Below are 18,635 nucleotides of genomic sequence, written 5' to 3'. Positions count from 1 at the left end.
CCTCCGAGCTGCAACTACACACTGAAAATGAAAAGTTTGACAAAGGCGTACATTTTCCTTTGCATAGTTTTAGTCATTTTGCCTCGACCAAAAGAATATCTCTTCAAAATCGCTGTTGCTGGGTGAGAGTAAATGGTTAAATTATCTTTATTTTTCTCTATATGGAAATTTTACCTCTGTTTATCTCCATCAGTACCTTGTTCAAGAACATTGACAAGAGAATTATTTTACATAAACCTATTGTTGATGGCAGGAGAAACCCATGTCAACAAAGTCAGACCCCTCGTCAACTAGGAATCAAACCTGGAACCTTCTAGATGTGAGGTAAAACTGCTAACTACTACAACACCCATGATGCAAAGCGCAGTAAGGGCGTCATAGTCTACACTTTGCATCATCCAAGACAAGTGTCATTCACTTAAAGAAATACACAAGCCAGAGTTTGTTTTTTGTGGCTATTACAGGATTCTGCACACAGCTCTAATAAAATGGATGTGCATGTCTAAACATCTGCAATTCTTTTACAGGGCAATTATGCTTTCTCCCCAGAGGATGAAACATTTCCTTTTAGTATAACACTACTTTTAGTGTAAGATGTCACATGCACACAAAAGATATTTAACCCTGCGAAGCCTGAACCATTAAATCACTGACAGAAAATTCCAGTTCTTTGAAACTGGAGCCTTTAGTGGTCCTTCTGAAAACCAAAAAAATAGTTTTTCAAATATCAGTTTCCATGTATGAGTTTCAATTTTGTATCATATTTGATACATTGGGTCTCACTGCTCCTATATTATTATTTTTGAACAAACAAAAACATAATATAACACAAACATGTCTAACAAATTGGTAATTCCTTTTCAAAATTGGCAAAGTTCTGCCTCCTTCCTCATTAATGACAGTCTTGTAGTGTCACTGGAAAGGCCTCTGGTGAATGAATTCCACCCGGCTGGTGGATTATCCACGTTTTGCATGTATCTAATTATACAGGGTGGGGAAGCAAAATTTACAATATTTTGAGGCAGGGGTTGAAAGACAGTGTATGACCAATTAGTTTATTGAAAGTCATGAGAATTTATTTGCCACAAGAAAATTGACATAATAGAAAATGTTTTTATTCTATGTGTCCTCCTTCTTTCTCAATAACTGCCTTCACACACTTCCTGAAACTTGCACAAGTGTTCCTCAAATATTCGGGTGACTTCTCCCATTCTTCTTTAATAGTATCTTCCAGACTTTCTCGTAATAGTTTTGCTCATAGTCATTCTCTTCTTTACATTATAAACAGTCTTTATGGACACTCCAACTATTTTTGAAATCTCCTTTGGTGTGACGAGTGCATTCAGCAAATCACACACTCTTTGACGTTTGCTTTCCTGATTACTCATATGGGCAAAAGTTTCTGAAAAGGTATGGATAATAGTGTTAGGTATGATTATGACATCAATATATGTTTGGTTTCAAAACAATTGACGTAGTGCCTGCTGAGAAAAAACAACTAAATGTTCATTGTAAATTTTGCTTCCCCACCCTGTATACATCAGGTTTTTCAAGTAAAAAAATATCACACTGATCATGTAGAGGGCTTCAAAACTCATGTATCAAATATGATACGTTTGGCGTTATAGGGTTAACCGGAATGCAGAGAAAATTGGCTGAGTACATATAAACTTCCTCAGTGGATAGATCTTTTTGGTTCTGATGCCTCCTCCTTTAGCACATCTTTTTTAAAAAAATATTTCTTTAGTTTATTTCGAATATACAACAAAACAAAGTAATCTTACTTAGTCCTTAGAAATAAAACAGATAGTAAGAAATCATGGGAAAAAAAAACAAAAACAAACTTATACATGGAAGCAAAGTATGACTTCATTTGCACATGCAGACTTATTTAATCCCACCCCTTCTCTTCTTTTATGGTGTATTATGATCTGAAACATGCTGCAGCGCTTGTTTGGGTGAAGTCAGTTCCGCCTGTATGAACTTTATCGTCATGTGATTTTTTTAGCTGAGAGGAAACACCCTTTATCCCCAAATGCACCACACAAACAGAATAAATACAGGTGGCATAAATAATGAGAGACAGTCCTGCAGTGAGTGAAAAAGGATGTTGAAAATGTGATCCAGTTGGGAAACAGTTTGTAAGCCACTGGGGCCCTGGAGTAGGCAGCTCAAATATTTCTCCACTTTAAAACAAATCTGCTTGTAGGAAACTGATGTTGACCTTTGTTTCAGTCCTGATCTCCTTACAGCTCCAAAACTCCTGGTACTGACTCCTCAGGCTTACAAAGGGTGCTGTGTTCTGCACCCAAACTCTGAGTTTTACAAAATCTGCTTTAATTAACAGTGGTCCAAACAGCTCGTTAGTGCTGGTCATTAGTGGTTGGCCTACAGCGCTGTTTGTGTTGCATTCCATCTGGATTATAAACCACCTGGCAAAACGCACATGGGCCCTGGCTTTCTGACACAGCACTATTGGAAGGAATATTGTGCCTTATTACCCTACATATGTCTGATGGATGTGATTGAGCTCATAAAAATGTTTCCCACACTTTCATGTTAATATGTTGGAAAAGGTTGAAAGCATGTTTTTGCTGGTATTCTTTTATGCAGGTATCCTTTATGTTTTTGCAGGTTTCCTTTTCATTTAAGCTTTATTTTGGCTAAGAGTATATTCAGGTCAAAGCCAAATACAAATATAACCATGTAAAATTCAGTCAGAATAACATAAAAAGGTGGTTTCAAAACCTTTTAACTTGATACTCAAAAATTTAAATTTACAAAAAAAAAAAAACATAAAAAAGGTCTACATATTTTCATTACTACATGTTTTGTTTTGTTGCATGTTTTGCAGGATTTTTTTCTTGTTTAATCTTATACATTGTTTTCCTCTTTTTCATCTTTGTGTGTCCTGTAGCATCTTTTAGGTTGTTTTTGTCTTACTGATACTGTTACATAATTTTTATCTTTTCTCATCTTTTCAAGTGAGGCCTCCTATTTTTCCACATCTTTGTTGATGTAGAAACACTCTTCAAGATAACACTTTTCTTCTACTAATTCACTTTCTGTGTTGTGTTTTTTTACTCTACTGAATGGCAAGTCAGTTATTAATAATGTATAATTTTGGGCCTTGGTCTTCAGTTTGGGAAAGGCAGACATAAACAGATCCTATAAGACAACACTATATTTATACAGGAGAGAAAAAAAACTGCAAAGAAAAAAGCCTGGTCTTTAATGAAATCATTTCAGTTACTTCAGTGGTTTTGACTTCATGTCACTGCTTGTTTATTTTGTCCAATATGAAAATTTTGTTTTTCTTTTATACTTATCTATTTTTCTTGTTTTTATGTTTTTTTCTCTAGTAGGTATTTTTTTTCACCATGTTCTCTGCAATTGTATGTAAGTTCCATGCCATTATGTTATTCTTATTCAATTTAGGGAAGTTATTTATAAAAAAATTTTAAAAAAAAAGGGAAAAAAAAAAAATCTTGGCAAAAACAGCTAGCAACTGCAATATAATACAACTGACACCATATCAATAGAGAGGGACAAGAAAAGCTACAAACAAACAAAAAAAAAACAAAACCTTTTTTACTTTTCTGTTTTTCAGTTACACACACATGATGATATATCAGATGTTTGTATTTCAGTGTGTATCAGTGTTTTTCAACCTTAGGGTCGGGACCCCACGTGGGGTCACCCGGAATTCAAATGGGGTCTCCTGAAATTTCTAGTAATTGATAAAGAAAAAAAAAACAACTTACTCATAAAAAATATATGTTGAGTTGACAGAGACCATCCCAATCCATAAAAGACAAACTCTGAAGCTGACACTGAAGCACTGTGGTTCTGTTTATCTTTCAAATGTTCCTTGTGGTTGGTTTCAGATGCTGCAGCTCTTTCATAATTCATAGTTTGAGTTCTTGTTTGTTCAGTATTAATTGTCAGCCTTGTAAATCCAAGCTGGACTGACTGTACAAATCCTGACCAAGGAAAATAAAATTCTCACTTTGTGCAGTAATCTACACCTGGCTTTTCTGCCTCCGTCCATAATAATATACATTATATAGACTAAATGTCATCTAAAATGAACGTTTATTTGTAACATAGTACAGCAAACTACTACACGGTCAAAAATAAATTAATTTTAGCAAAAAAAAAAAAAAGTCTCCGTTTTGAATGTCTGGGGTCAGCAGAAATTTGTGATGTTAAAATGGGGTCATGAGCTTAAAAAGGTTGGAAACCATCATCGCAGTATTGTGATCTCATGTCATGAGTTATTCTGTGATTTCCATCCTTAATACGTACAGTATGAGTGCAGTGTGTGGAAAACCAATGATTAAAACCTGCTGTTGACTCAGTGATTTTTGTGGACAGGCTTTCTTCAGAGCCCTATGAGGCCCTGCTGGATAAGAGGCTGTGAGAAACTGACTCACCACACACACACACACACACACACACACACACACACACACACACACACACACACACACACACACACACACACACACACACATAAAGTCTTGAGGGATTCTTCATAGTTCTGCCTGAGCTCTGTGCACCCATTGGTCAGCCTCTTTTCCTGTCAGTTTCCTGTCCCACGTTGTGTCATGGCAGAACTCCCTCTGTATGGACGGGGGAATCTGTTGAACACACTCACACATGCATAGTGCAGCCTCCCGTCACTTGTTTTTGTTTCCTGACTCCCCAGCTGCTCTGAGCCATCCCTCCCCTCCTCTTCCTCTCTTTCACTGCTCTCCTCCGTCCACTCCGGCTCTCTCCTTCTCCCCTCCTGCAGTGGCGTGAGCTTTTTCTTGGTGAGCGATGTGCTGTTCGGTGGGTTTCGCCAGGTCTCTGGGTCTGGCCCTGGTGCCTCTGTCTCTGTGCTGTATCGTGGCCAACCTGCTGCTGCTGTTTCCCATGGGAGAGGTCACCTACCTCCAGCAGGGACGCCTGGCTACCTTCATCTGGTACTTTGGTGGACTAGGAGGAGGGGGACTGCTGGTGAGTAAAAAACATCACTTAATTTGATAATAAAGCTTATTTGTCTGAGTTTTATAGTCATTAATAATCAAACAGAATATAATCTTTGTATGAATGCTACTTTACATTTACCAGAATTGAACTTTTTATATTTTTCCTGTTGGTTTTCATTGACAGAGCATTATGTTTTACCACAAGAGCGAGCTTGGTGTGCAGTACAGAGTCATTCAGTCATTTTAAGATACTCAAATACACTGTTGCACATCAAGTTGGAATAATTTTGTTTTCAGACACATTCTGGTTTTTAATCCTATTTACACACGAGTAATCACCTTAGACCAGGTGCAATGATACATACTGAGTCCCACTTAAACTTTATCTATCAAGAATAAACCACTTTTTTCTCTTTTGTGTGAGAAGAAGAAAGGGAAAGTAAAGGAGAAAAAAACTGAAAAAAAGGAAAAAAAAAGAATAAACCACATTCATGTGAAGAGGTAAAATAATTTTACTCCTCCTAATCTAACCAAATTAACCCTTTCATGCATGAATTATGAGAACCTTAATCAAGATTTTTTTTTTTTCCCTGAGTGTTTTTATTTCTCTTTAGGCATTTTTTTATGAAGCTATTTTCCACAGAGTTGCAAAAACGTCCACTAAACTGGACACCAAAGAAAGCAAAGAAAACAAGTATTTACTGATATACTGTCTGAAAACTACGAAATGAGAACATTTTATTGCTGTTAATCTGATGTTTTCAACAAACTCTAATTCTAGTCATTACTCACTTCATGGAGATAATATGCAAAAAAAAAAAAAAATCTTTCTGTTGTTAATTACAGTCTAATAACGGTAACAAGCAATTGATTTACACTCAAACATGTTAGATCGGGTTTATCAAGAACAGCAAAGTTACAGTAATGTTATCAATTGTAGTGTATGGGATGATGCATGTGTTGGCAGATATGAAACTAAAACAAAACCCATGAATATACAAGAGAACAGCTGTAGAATAATTGTCCACTGTAGTGACCACTATGCATGAAAGGGTTAAAGGAAACCAAGTTAGAGAAAACTATGTAATATATAAGAAATATCTGATCTTCTTATATGGAGACTAGATTTTAATCACATCACTAAGTCAAGAAAGTAGTTGTAAGACGAGTGTATATTTTTTAGTAGTGAATAATCAATTTTATTTGCCTACTGGAGACTTAAATGGTTTGTTACATGTCTGTTCATTGATAACGTGCGGTTGAATTCATTAGTATTAGCTACAGCTGACTGAGAATTTAACCAAAACTAATGAGGATGACTTGTGTTTTAAAGCTCGGAACCAATGTGTGTGACGTCTGATGTCATGTGTTATCTGTTTTTAGTGCATTTTTCCTCATTTCTAAGTGGTGGCATTTGTGCATGTGACATGAAAACCACTGAAACTAAATCCCTTTGGGAAGAACTGAAGAATTTGACTAAAACAAATGTCACGTCCTCTAATCTCTTATTCAGTGGGAACAAGCATGTAAATACACTGGAGGATTTGGAGGAAATTAGAAATAAAAAAAAATACTGAATTAAGAGCATTTTTGTGCATGTTTCCCCATTTTGATTATTGTTTTGTTTAATGCTGTCTTTCTTACGTGCTATAGCTTTAACATTCTTTTCATCAAAACCACAGCCAGTCATTTTTCCTTCCAAATCATCCAGCCTGTGTGTGTTTGCAGTTGTTACTTGAGAACAATGAGGTGTTGTGTGAATTCACAGTTAATCCGTCTGCACTACATGTTGCTGATCTGATGGGTTTATGCTTCAACTGAGCAGAAAGGACCTGTTATTTTCACTCGGTGTTAAACAGAAACAGAGGAGAGATTGTACTTTTTTCCCCCGATGAGATTAACCTCCTTGGACAGCAGGCCACTTGGGTTTAGATACAGAAAGATTTACTGTTGAAAATGTTTGTCTGTTCTTGTTGCATATGTGCATTAATTAGACTAAGGAGTCAAAAGAGTCGTCTGTACACAGAAAAGAAAGGAGAGCAATAAAACTGTACTGATAAGCCATTTTTTTGTGATTTTAGCCTGTTTTCTGAGATGGATAACGGGATGATTTGTGGTATTTTTATTTGAGAGAGGACACTAAAACCTAAAAGACTATGTGACTATGTAGAGAGTCAGCCAAAATAATGTAGAAACACATCAGGAAAAGAAAAACGTGCATAAATATTTCAATACCAAATTTATTCTGACATCACAAGATTAATACAAGTTACCTTTGGCCTCTACAATTACAAGAGGTACTCAAAGTGGTGGCCATTGGCTTCCAGACATTTATGTGTACGGTGAACTTCACAAATTCATGAAATTGTCAGACGTGTAGGAGGTTCTGAACTAAACTCACACTTCCATTGCCTTTGGACTTCAACAGCATTCTCAAATTTGAAGTACCACTTTAAAATGATCTTACGTTCCTCATTCGACCACCGTACCACCACCATGTTGTAGACGTCACTTGTTGATGCTACATTCATGAGGGTAATGCCATCTGTTGGGAAAACATCATGCAACAGTATACAGTAGTCGCTTTTCCATTGTCCCTCAAATTGCGCAAATGTAACTTGCGCATAAAAATTTGCCTAATGGAAAAACGACAATTTCGCCAAAAGTCTCATTTATCAATTAAAAGTTTTTGCGCTGGCAAGAGGTGGTTTTTCGGGCATTGTGCAAATGGTATATCATGCAAAACTGCAATGGAAAGACCTTTTATCACAACTAGAGTCAGGTGAAAAAAAAAAGGATGTTGACGTACGTTACAACAAGCGAAGAAGAAGAAGAAACATGTCGCGTGTCAAGTTAGGTCGAGGTCAGGGCTCCTCAGGTCAATAGGCACAGAGTGGAAACATATTATCCAGGGTAAAAACAGTGATTAAGTATAACGTAATACTAACATGATGATTGAGTTGATTTATTAAGTTGAATTAGATATAAAGATTGTGATCAAAAAGTATAGTTAAGAAAAGAATATTTAGATACATGTTGATTCATATGTGATTACTGTGTGTAAAAGAGGATGTATTGGGGCATGCTAGGACAGAGAGGGGTCAATTTGGGACATGACCTGTACAAAATGTATGTACACAGTCAGATCAATGTTGCAAAAAAGGAGAAGTGAGAAAAACAGTGGGCTATTTGCTGCACCCAAACTAGCCAAGACCGGTAAAAAAGGGAAGTTCCACCGGAGACATCTGGACATGACTTATCTATCGATGAAGTCAACTGTCTAGGCATTAATGAAGTAACGCCTAGAGTTTGGTTAAAAACCAGAATTGCTATTATAGCATTTCAGAAGTTCAAGATGCTCTGAAGAAGTGCATAAGCCCTGGGTCCTGAACCCAGAGAAGATTCAACTCTGTGCGATGCTCTTTTAAGACCAGAAAAGAGTGTGGCAGATTGGCTTTGGAGTTGTTAATCTTACTTCTCAAAGAATGTTGGAGGCTCATCAGATAGAGTAACTTTGCATCGACGAATCGAGGGCTGAAAGCAAAGACCTATTCTCTTCTGATGACAACAGACCAAAAAGACTTTAAAGACAAAAACTGTCTTTAAGAGAACTTTTACCAGCTCCACGGGGACATTTGCCAACGAACAAGCTGTTTACCAGAGTTTGTTGGGTTTTTCCCTGCTTTAGTTCCAGACTGGAAAAGAAGAAGATTTTTATATTTCTTAATTCTTTTTCCTTTTACCCAGCATTTCAAGGACGAATTCAGCAGTTTCGGCCGAGCTGCTGAGCTCGTCTTCTAAATTGTATTAATTTTTATTACCTCCGCCAAGGAGGTTATGTTTTTGCCAGGGTTTGTTTGTCTGTTTGTTTGTTTGTTTGTTTGTTTGTCTGTCCGTTAGTGTGCAACATAACTCAAAAAGTTATGGACAGATTTGGATGAAATTTTCAGGGTTTGTTGGAAATGGGATAAGGAAGAAATGATTAAATTTTGGTGGTGATTAGGGGTGGGGGGGCCCACGGGGGGGGGCACTGATCAGCCTTGGCGGAGGTCTGCGCTCTCCGAGTGCTTCTAGTTTTTTCTGAATTTGAATTGTTTCAATTTCTGCATAAATTCGGAAACAAAAATTTTTTTTTCTCTTTTTTCTTCCCTTGAGGACATCAAGCAAGGCAACAATCGGGACATTATCAAAAGGACTCAAAAGACTGAACTGTGGGTTGAGGGATTACAACAGGGATTGCGTTGAAGTAAGGAAAATCAAGGACAGTTAGGTTTAATAATCAGGATATTGATTTATAGTTTTAAAAGTTCAGTTTAATGATTTTATTATTGATTGATTGATTGATTGATTGATGATTTATGTATATGCTTTGCTAAAAGTGCCTACAATAAATTTGTAAAAAGTAAATTCTAAATTCTCCTTGAATTATTCCCAATGTGGTACCCTATGTTGGTGAATGTAAAACGTTAGGTTATTGTGTGTATAACATCTAAAGGTCCTAAATCTTAGCCATAGTCCACCTAACATTTATAATGTGTCCCTAGGGCCTTCCATTCCTGGCCTTTAAATTATTACCTGTCATGTAACAAGTGCACTAAATCCATGTGAAACAGCTGCCATAACCAACTAGGCTGGTATTACTACTGACCACAGAGTGGGTTTCTCCTGGCAGTTCTGGTACCAGAGTTAGCGGGGCAGAGGTTGGAATTACAGGTAGTTAGAAGACAGGCGAGTGTTTCAAAATTTGTGTGAACACACCAGGAAACCAAATCCTTTTTTTAAAAATTTAGTACGAGATAGAGGGGTAATAAGATAAGATATGCCTTTATTAGTCCCACAGGGGGAAATTTCAGGTTTACAGCAGCAAAGTACAAGCACACAAGAGCAAAGAAAGTGCAAAATCAAGATAAACACAATCAAGAAAGTTATATACACTATTTACAACTGTATACATGCTGATCGTCACAGGTTTATTGCACAGTTTATTGTATTTGTTTACTGTACGGTTATTGCACAGAATTTTTGGGGGCAGTTATTACTGGGGAGCCATATATAATATATATAATAATATATAATAATAATATATAAAATATATAATAATATATAATAATATTGAATATATCTGTACATCAACACCATATTTACGTTCGTTGCCATGTTTTGTTTATGGAATGACTTCTCGTGTCTTCTCGCAATAATAAACAAATCATCACATTTCTGATTTAATTGAAAAACCGACATTACTCACTTCTGTTTTTTCGACATTTAATAAATATCGGTAAAGTTTTGCACAGATGTCTAATGGAAAAGCGACCAGTGTTATTGAAATTTTATCTAACTTCAAAAGAGATATCTATATGAATAGAAGTACTTGAACAAATTAAATATTTATGCAAGTTTTTCTTTTCCTGACGTGTGTATACATTATTTTGGCTGACTCAGTATTGCACTGTTAAAGCATTGTTTTTGTTCTTTCTCACTGATTTGAAAGGAGGTTTGAGTTATCAGTTATTCTTCCCCATTTGGCATTTTTGTGTGAAATGGAAATAACATTCTGAGCCAAAGTTCAAAGTGAAACCCTCTGAGAGAAATCTATCTTTGGCTTCCTCCTTCCCTCCCTCCCTCTCCCCCTTTTCCCCTTTTCTCCCTTCCTTTTCTGTCCATGCACTTCCTTCTGCATTGTCAGCCTCCCTCGGTCTGGTAGAGATGTCAAGGATAGAGCTGTAGGAGGACGTGCAGGATGTGTATGCTATGATGCTCTGATCTTAATGTTTGTGTATGTGATACAGAGACAGGGAGTGACCTTGGGAACTTCCCTCCTTCCATTTGGATGTGATTTATATTTCCTGAACACTGGGAGAGACAGCAGCACAGGAAAGGAACAGAGAGAAAAGAAAAAAAACATGAAACAAACAGTCTGAGCTGCTGTGATTTACCTGGATCTGCTGCACTAAGATGTCCACATATCGCAGAAAACTATACTGTTCATGTGGCTGCTGATAGGGAGGGTACACTCAGCATCCATTCATTTTGTCAAACAGTTTAGTCTAGTGTAGAAGTTGTCATGGCAACGGGGGAGCAGGGCTGTCCAGGACTCCCCGTCTCCAGAAACTTGCTCCAAACCCTCCTGGGAGATATAATCCCTCCAGTACGTCCTCATTCGGCCTCTGGCCTCCTCCCACCCCAACACAATCTTGTTCTTTCGGTTGTTACTCAAAGTTCATGATCCTAGGTGAGGATAAGGGTGTAGACCAGATGTAAATCAAGAACTTTTGTGAAAAGTAAAGTGCAGCACAGAAACCACAACCACATTCAGAAGATTCACCAAACCATATATGATGGCATTTCCTATCACTTTTATTTTCACAAAACTTAGAGACACATGAACCTCTGCACTTGGCACAGGTTCTCCATCATTATTTAGAGTTCAACAGACTGTACTCTACTATTAAACTATCACTTTTTCTACACCCTTGTTTTATTGAGAGGTAGAATAGTGGAAAAAGGTTTTTGACAACCTTTCAATTTTTACACAGTCTCAAATATTATCATTAAATGTTTGCGGGAAAATACTTTTTTGTTTCAAAAGCTGTGGCTGCATCAGACAGATGAAAACGAATGCAAATGATTTTTTTTTTTCTTGTTTATTTTTAACAAGAAAAAACCCCAAAAATAAATACTTGACAGTTTCAACATGTCATGCCCTGGATGTGTTTCATTATTTTGCCTAAACACTCAGTTTTGACCTCAACAGAGCAGTACACATGCAGAGGGGAATTTGGAAAATGAAACAATCTTTGGCAGAGTTCAATGACTTCAGAGTGATTCTTAGTGCAATATATCACAAATGCATGGTTTGTCCAACAACTTTTTCCCATCAATGTCTGCTCATCACCTAAAAAACAGAATAATACAACACCTGTCCCATAAACTGTATATAATTACTGAACAGAGCAACCATGATGTCACCCCTTAGTTTCTGAAATGCAGTTTCTGAAACCAGTAGTCTGCAAATTGACCATTGCCATGTTTGCTTTATGGAGCCAAAATTGACCATACATCTGGTCTCCTGAGGGTCAGAGTTGAGCTAATGCTAAGTGCTAGCTCACTGACTCAGTAAAGCAGTGAACACCATTAGCCGTTATTGTTACAGTCTTGTTAGTGTAATGTGTTAAGCAACTTATAGTGGAGTTTTCATCCAGGAAAAAAATAATGTGTTTTATTAAATTAACCTTAAAATCCAAGTCAACAGGCAGCCAGTGGTCATACAGACCCGTCAATCAAAGCCCAACATGACAGATACTGGAGATGTGAATTTGACCTAAGATCTGATGTAGAGGAAAAACTTGAAGATGGACCACCAGATTACATAACAGAGGTTCCACATAAAACAGATGAGACCAGAATGACTCCTGGAAAAAAAATTACTAATGAGTAATTTTAAAGAAAAGTTTCAAATACATCTGTGGGATCCAGGGGGTTTTAGAGCCGCCCCCAGCGACTGTCAGCTGTGTCACATATTTAATATTTTTTGGCACTGACTTTGTTTTGGAGTCGAGGTCATTGTCATGTCATCTGTTCTCAGATTGTAACCTTTGTTGCAACATTTCTTTCTCTTTGAAGTCTTTTTGATATATACCATCATATCTACAGTCACGGAAAAAAATATTCGACCAGTCTTGTTTTCTTCAATTTCTTGTTCATTTTAATGCCTGGTACAACTAAAGGTACATTTGTTTGGACAAATATAATGATAACAACAAAAATAGCTCATAAGAGTTTAATTTCAGAGGTGATATCTAGCCATGTTCTATGGTTTTCTTGATAATAACCAAAATCACTTCAGTTTTTTCATCAATATCTATGCCATTGTACTGACAAAAACTGTGCTTTTAGGCATTCCATGTTTTCTTTTGTCTGTTTTAGTCACATGATACACACAGGAGTTAGTACTTGATTGCATAACCGTTGTTTTTGATGACTTTTCATGGTCTAATAATTTTTTCTGTGACTGTATAATGTGCTCTACTCAACATATTCATTTATTTGTTCTGAAGCGTGGCAAAATATGTCAGCTATTTTTTGCATTGCTTATTTTTCACACTACACGTGCTATGGTTCTATTCCATTACACTGTTTATACACAGAGCTCCTTAAATCCCAAAAGGGTTATGTGCACAAGATAAATGATTTCCTTTTTCACAGAAGATGCTACCATGTTTGCACAATTTAATGAACTTGTCCAAACAAGATAAACAATATATCATCTTTTGGGACTTTTGGGATCTCTATTTATAAGAGCAGTGTGACTCCTTCAACAGCCTCCTTAACACCAGCAACAGCCTCAGACCAAATGTTTTTATCCCTCCCACATTGTGTTCTAGTGCCTATTAAAGACCCTGTTTACATCAGAGTTGATGATGTTCTGTGTAATAAGTACAGTTAAGTGTTCATCTACGATGGTGACTAACAGCTGTGACAAAAATGTGTAGGGGGAAAGTTGGAAGTAGTCATTTAAAACAATTAATGAATGCAATTATAGAAAATACTGGCAGCAGAATGATAAAAAAAAACTAAGAAACATATATCATTGTAACAAGATGGGATTAAAACTTCTCAGTCTCACTTTTTGATATTGTCTTGGTCTTTTTGTTTAAAAAAAAGACCATTTTCATAATTTCCTTAAATGTGAGATGCTTATCAGAAACTTTATTCCAAATACCTCTCTGTGTTCGCAGATGCTGATTCCAGCTGTGGTTTTCATCACTTTGGGGAAATGTAGCTGCTGCTGGAATGAAAGCTTAATGGTAAGGAACTTTCCAATGTTTTATTAATACTTAAGAAAAGCTAAAAAATAATAAAGAATGAAATCTGTTAAACTGTGCTTATGTTTTACCTTTTAAAGAAATATGTACCTGATCTACATTGAATTTTTCTTCTTATACTGATGAAAGACTGATCACAAAATGCTTAAACTCACTTTTTAAATTTCTTGATACACATATTAACATTTTTTTCTTTCTGTCAGAAGAGGCCTCTATCCTCTGTTTTTCTTCATTGTTTCAGTCTTCTCATTTCTCCAAGTGGAGTAAAAAGCTATTTTCTTTTAACTCCAACAAACCCTACAGCAGCCCTTATGCCAGCTAACACTGTGCCTTATGAGGTGGAATGATAATGCTAATCCAGCTAATTCAACAAGGGCCCCTTTGTTGGGTAACACTAAGCAAGGCTCACAACACCGAGCCACATGCACAGCTGCAGTAAGTGTGATATGTGTGTATGTGTGAGCAGCAGCTGCCTCTATGGCTAACACCGCAAAATGAATCCGCTTACATTCTCACAGCATCACATGAACATCCACAGACATACACATGTGTTTGGTCCTATAAACCCATTTGTGTGTCTTTTGTTTCACAGATGTGTGGGTCGGTACTGGCAGCCGTGGTCGGTCTGGTCGGGTCTGCCTACTGTTTCGTCATATCAGGGTTCGCCTTGATGCAGGGACCCCCGTGTTTCACCTCTTTTGGATGGTCAAACCCCTTTGCAGATCAGGGGGGCAGGTAAGGAAAGAAAGGGATGCACACTGTTGCTCGTAAAGTTGGAATCATTTTGTTTTCAGACACATTCATGTTTTTATTCCTATTTATCTACATCTGCAGTGACCTTTTACATTGATTTATTCTTAATTTATTCAAGTTTTGCATTAATTTATTCTTGGCCTGGTGCAAGAATAAATCACATTGTCACAATCATTTCATGTGAAGAGGTAAAAATATTTTATTTCAACTTTATGGGTAACAGTGTGTGCACATATATGTATCCAGCTCTGAATATTAACTCAAATTTCCAGACCTGACCAATTGAAAACCTCTGGAATGTGATCAAGAGAAAGAATGATAGTCACAAGCCACTGAACAAAGCTGAGCTTCTTGCATTTTTGCACTCGCAGGCGCATAAATCAGCCAGCAGCAATGAAATAAACTGGTGCAGAGCATCCTAAGAGACATGGAAAAAAAATAAATGTACTTATTTACAAACTCTTCCCAAGTAAAAAAAAAGAGTAGTATTTAAAAATGAATCTGAACTTCTTGTTTTAGTCAAAATGATAATAGTTTTAAGTCGGAATTTGGCAGAAATGTTGACAGCAGAAATATTTATTTTATTTAACATATCAATACAAGTAGGAAGATAAATGGTCGCTTAATCTTTTCCAATACTATATATTTGAGACATGTAATTCTATTGCAATTTGCCAATATTTTTATTTCCTTCTATTTTTTTTTTCTTTTTAAGTGTCCCATGATCCTTGTGAGGGGTAAGCAGTTCAGAAAATGAATGAATAACTTCTCCGGCAAAAAGCACACAATCCTCTCCTTTATTAACTTATGATATTTGTTTCTGGCTTAATACATCACCAGCTGTAAATCAAATGATTAAAAACTTATCACATTTGTTGGTATTTAAGCTTGTGTTATTTTCAAAATTGTCTTAAATATGATAAATACTGAGAAATATTACCTTCATAGAGCAGGTTTTCCAAAATAAATAGATACAAATCACAAAATAATTACCACAGCAAGAGTTTAATATAATTTACAAATCAATAAAGACCAAATGCGAGTTTTACTAAGTCAGCATTTTTCAGGATAAAGGGTAAAAGTGATTTATGGGCCCTAAAAAGACAGGATAATGAAGCTTTTTTTTTTTTTTCCTTTTTAACTTACACACATTTAGACTGACGTAAGCAGTGTATTAGTTGAAAAGGATAGGCAAAAAAATAAGCTTTTGCTTCTAGCCTATTCCTTTTTATGTTTTTATGTTTATTATGATTAATGTAGTGAGTACAATGATTGATGTAAAACCAAAAATAAATTCATTCATTCATTCATTCATTCATACTTCACTCTGGCCTGATGTCTAAATGTCCAAACTAGTGTTTTTCTAGCTTTATACCAGCCTTCACATACTTTTGCATCTTTCCTCTCAGGTATCTCCTGCAGCCAGAGACATGGTCACGGTGTCTTCAGCCCGTCCACATTGTGGAGTGGAATGTAACTCTGCTGTGTGTGTTACTGGGCCTCGCCGTCCTCGAGTTCATCATCTGCCTTTTACAACTGGGCAACGGTTTAGTCAACGCCGTCTGCCGACCCTGTTGCTACAAACAGGAGTACAGCCTCAATGCTTAAAACCACATGTATGTAAAGTCACCTACACACCTACAACAATACATGAATGGACATGTGCAAAAGTGGAAGTCTGTACATAGAACCTCATTACTTGTGATACGTATGTATGCGAGCACAAACCAATATTCAACCTTTGACCACACAGTTTCGTCTGCACCACCGTAGACAGCTGACGACTGTTTACTGATAAAATGACTACGCAGAGCCCTTTTCCACCACTGTTCCAGTTCACAAACCCAATATTGAACCAGGACTGTCAGTCTCAGGCAGAAATGACATAACTGTGGGTTTTACCTTGAAGTGAAGTGCAAACTGTTTTATCTTTGTCATATTTTACAGGTTAGAAAAAGAGAATTAAGACAGTAACAACAGTAGATAAAAAGTGGAGATAAAAACTATAAACCCAGTACTTGATGAGTTTTAGAGCTAAACATCAGCCAGTGACTAAAAGCATCTACTGATGTAAAACGTTTGATATCTTTACCATAAATTATATTATAAAAGCTAAGTGGCCTCAGTGTGTGTGTGTGTGTGTGTGTGTGTGTGTGTGTGTGTTTCCAGGGATTCACACAAAATCCAAAAATAGCTGACTGCTGCAGTTTGTTATAATTATGTATTTTTGGTCACGGAGGAGACTAGTGAAAACAGCAAGTTGATAGGACTAATATTTTGGGAGATATTAGCAATTTTGGAATACAATCACGTTGGTATGGCCAGAATGCTTTGGGGGTGACTGCTGGACAATTGCGGTACAGCATGCATGAATACACAACAGCAGAAAAGCAAACACATCTAGAACCTGTGGCTTGCCATGGGTCGACATGCTAGTGTTTATATAATTATATAAAATACAGTTTCTTAGTTTTTTACTGGTATCAGATATGACTTATTTGGATGTTCAGAAGCTCCGTAGTGAACATTGGAAACACCATCATCTTCTGCAAGACTAATTCACTAATAAAACCCATGTAGTTTGATAGATGACAGTGGTTGTGGATACTGATACAATAACCTTTGAATTGATTCCAAGCCTTTATGTGAATATAGCTAGTCAGTAAATATAGGGAACAATCTGATTTTCACTGAAAAAATACAGAGGATCAAATACATTTTTAGAAATTACTTAGGAAATATTAAATTTAGAAAGACATTTGGAATTCACCACAAAAAAAACTTCTAGGTCTGTAAGGGTTAAAGTAGTATAAGAAAGACTGAGCAAACTGGTGTCACTTAATTGCAAGAACAAAAAATATGCAAAAAACCCCAAAAAACTAACAATTACAGGTACTGCATATATCACAGTACTATGGCCTGTTTTACATTATGCACCATCCTTCATCATAATGGTTCCACTCATATCCTGCAGAAATGTGGACTGGGTCACTATAGAATCCTGACTAGAACCAGCTCAAGAACCAGAACTAATGGTGGTGGAAACAGCCTGACTGACACTAGTGATGTTTGATGTCAGAGGCTGAATGTCTGATGCAACAACGGTTAAATATTAGTGTTTGTGCATCTTTTATATTAAAGAGGAGCACTTTTCTATGGTGAAAAATGATTTAGCAACATAAAACAACGACATAGGGCATCCTTAATAATAATAATCTTAGGTAGAATCAGCTGAAGTAATTGTTGTCACACAACAGTGTATTAAGAATAATGTAATTATGTTATACTTTAATGTGCCAGACAACAAACAAGATATGTGTTTTTATGTTTTACCACTGATGTACATTACAAAAACTATATTCTGTATCTCAAGGTTACTCCATTTCTTTATTAATTTTTACTTTATTACAATTATAAACCCAAACTACCTTATTAATGTACAGACATGCACTATTTTAGAAACATAATGTGACAATAGGATAAGTGTTACTGCTCAGTTTGAAGAAACCGTCAGGTATGCAAATTAATTTAACATTCATTTATATTATAGTTTGAGTTTTTTGTTACATCCTATACTCCCAGGATGCATCAGAAACTGTTCTAGTCCACCTTTATATTTGTTATTCCAGCTTTTACATTGCGTTCAGTCCCAGGATTACAAGCAGATTTTTCTGTGTGTGTTTGTACATTTGTTTTATTTTCAGGACATGTTGTTGTAAATGGTTTTCTTCATGTGTTTTGGATGGTAGTTCAGTGTTAACAGGCATTTTATATATATTTTAGTGACATATTTTTATAATGTTTGTTTGTGCTGCCTTGAATAAAAAGAAACTATTTCCATTTTAAGCATCGAGGGAGTCATTGCATTTTAATTTCAAGCTGGTTCATTGTTGTGCTCGGGTCCCTCCTGTTCCTTCCTCTTTTCTTCAGCTTCAAACATTTCCCCCTGGGGATCAATAATGGTATCTGTATCTGTTTTCAGAAGATATCGCCAAGACAACCCAAAATGTTGGTATAAACCTCTCTGAGGTTCAGGGGAGCTCAGCTATGGAACAGTTCTATTCAAATCACATCTCAGTCT

General features: G+C 36.4%; 1 protein-coding gene across 1 annotated transcript; it reads left to right on the top strand.

Annotated features, from left to right (window-relative positions):
• Positions 1-4,586: 4,586 nt before the first annotated feature.
• tm4sf18 (transmembrane 4 L six family member 18) lies at positions 4,587-16,281 on the top strand. The gene is made up of 4 exons (XM_030133215.1): positions 4,587-5,004; positions 13,715-13,783; positions 14,394-14,536; positions 15,964-16,281. Exons 1-4 carry the CDS (start codon positions 4,825-4,827, stop codon positions 16,160-16,162), a joined length of 591 nt encoding a protein of 196 aa, XP_029989075.1. The 5' UTR covers positions 4,587-4,824; the 3' UTR covers positions 16,163-16,281.
• The last annotated feature ends 2,354 nt before the right edge of the window (positions 16,282-18,635 follow it).

Source organism: Sphaeramia orbicularis, chromosome 4, assembly GCF_902148855.1.
Source record: "Sphaeramia orbicularis chromosome 4, fSphaOr1.1, whole genome shotgun sequence".
NCBI classification, from domain to species: Eukaryota; Metazoa; Chordata; class Actinopteri; order Kurtiformes; family Apogonidae; genus Sphaeramia; species Sphaeramia orbicularis.
Note: the sequence above shows the minus strand (reverse complement) of the source record. Positions and strands in the feature narration are given on the sequence as shown.

Coding starts and splice junctions, on each gene's coding strand:
- tm4sf18 (XM_030133215.1), top strand. CDS start 4,825: ATGTGCTGTTCGGTGGGTTTCGCCAGGTCTCTGGGTCTGGCCCTGGTG. Junction 5,005..13,714: donor TAGGAGGAGGGGGACTGCTG/GTGAGTAAAAAA, acceptor CTGTGTTCGCAG/ATGCTGATTCCAGCTGTGGT. Junction 13,784..14,393: donor GCTGGAATGAAAGCTTAATG/GTAAGGAACTTT, acceptor TTTGTTTCACAG/ATGTGTGGGTCGGTACTGGC.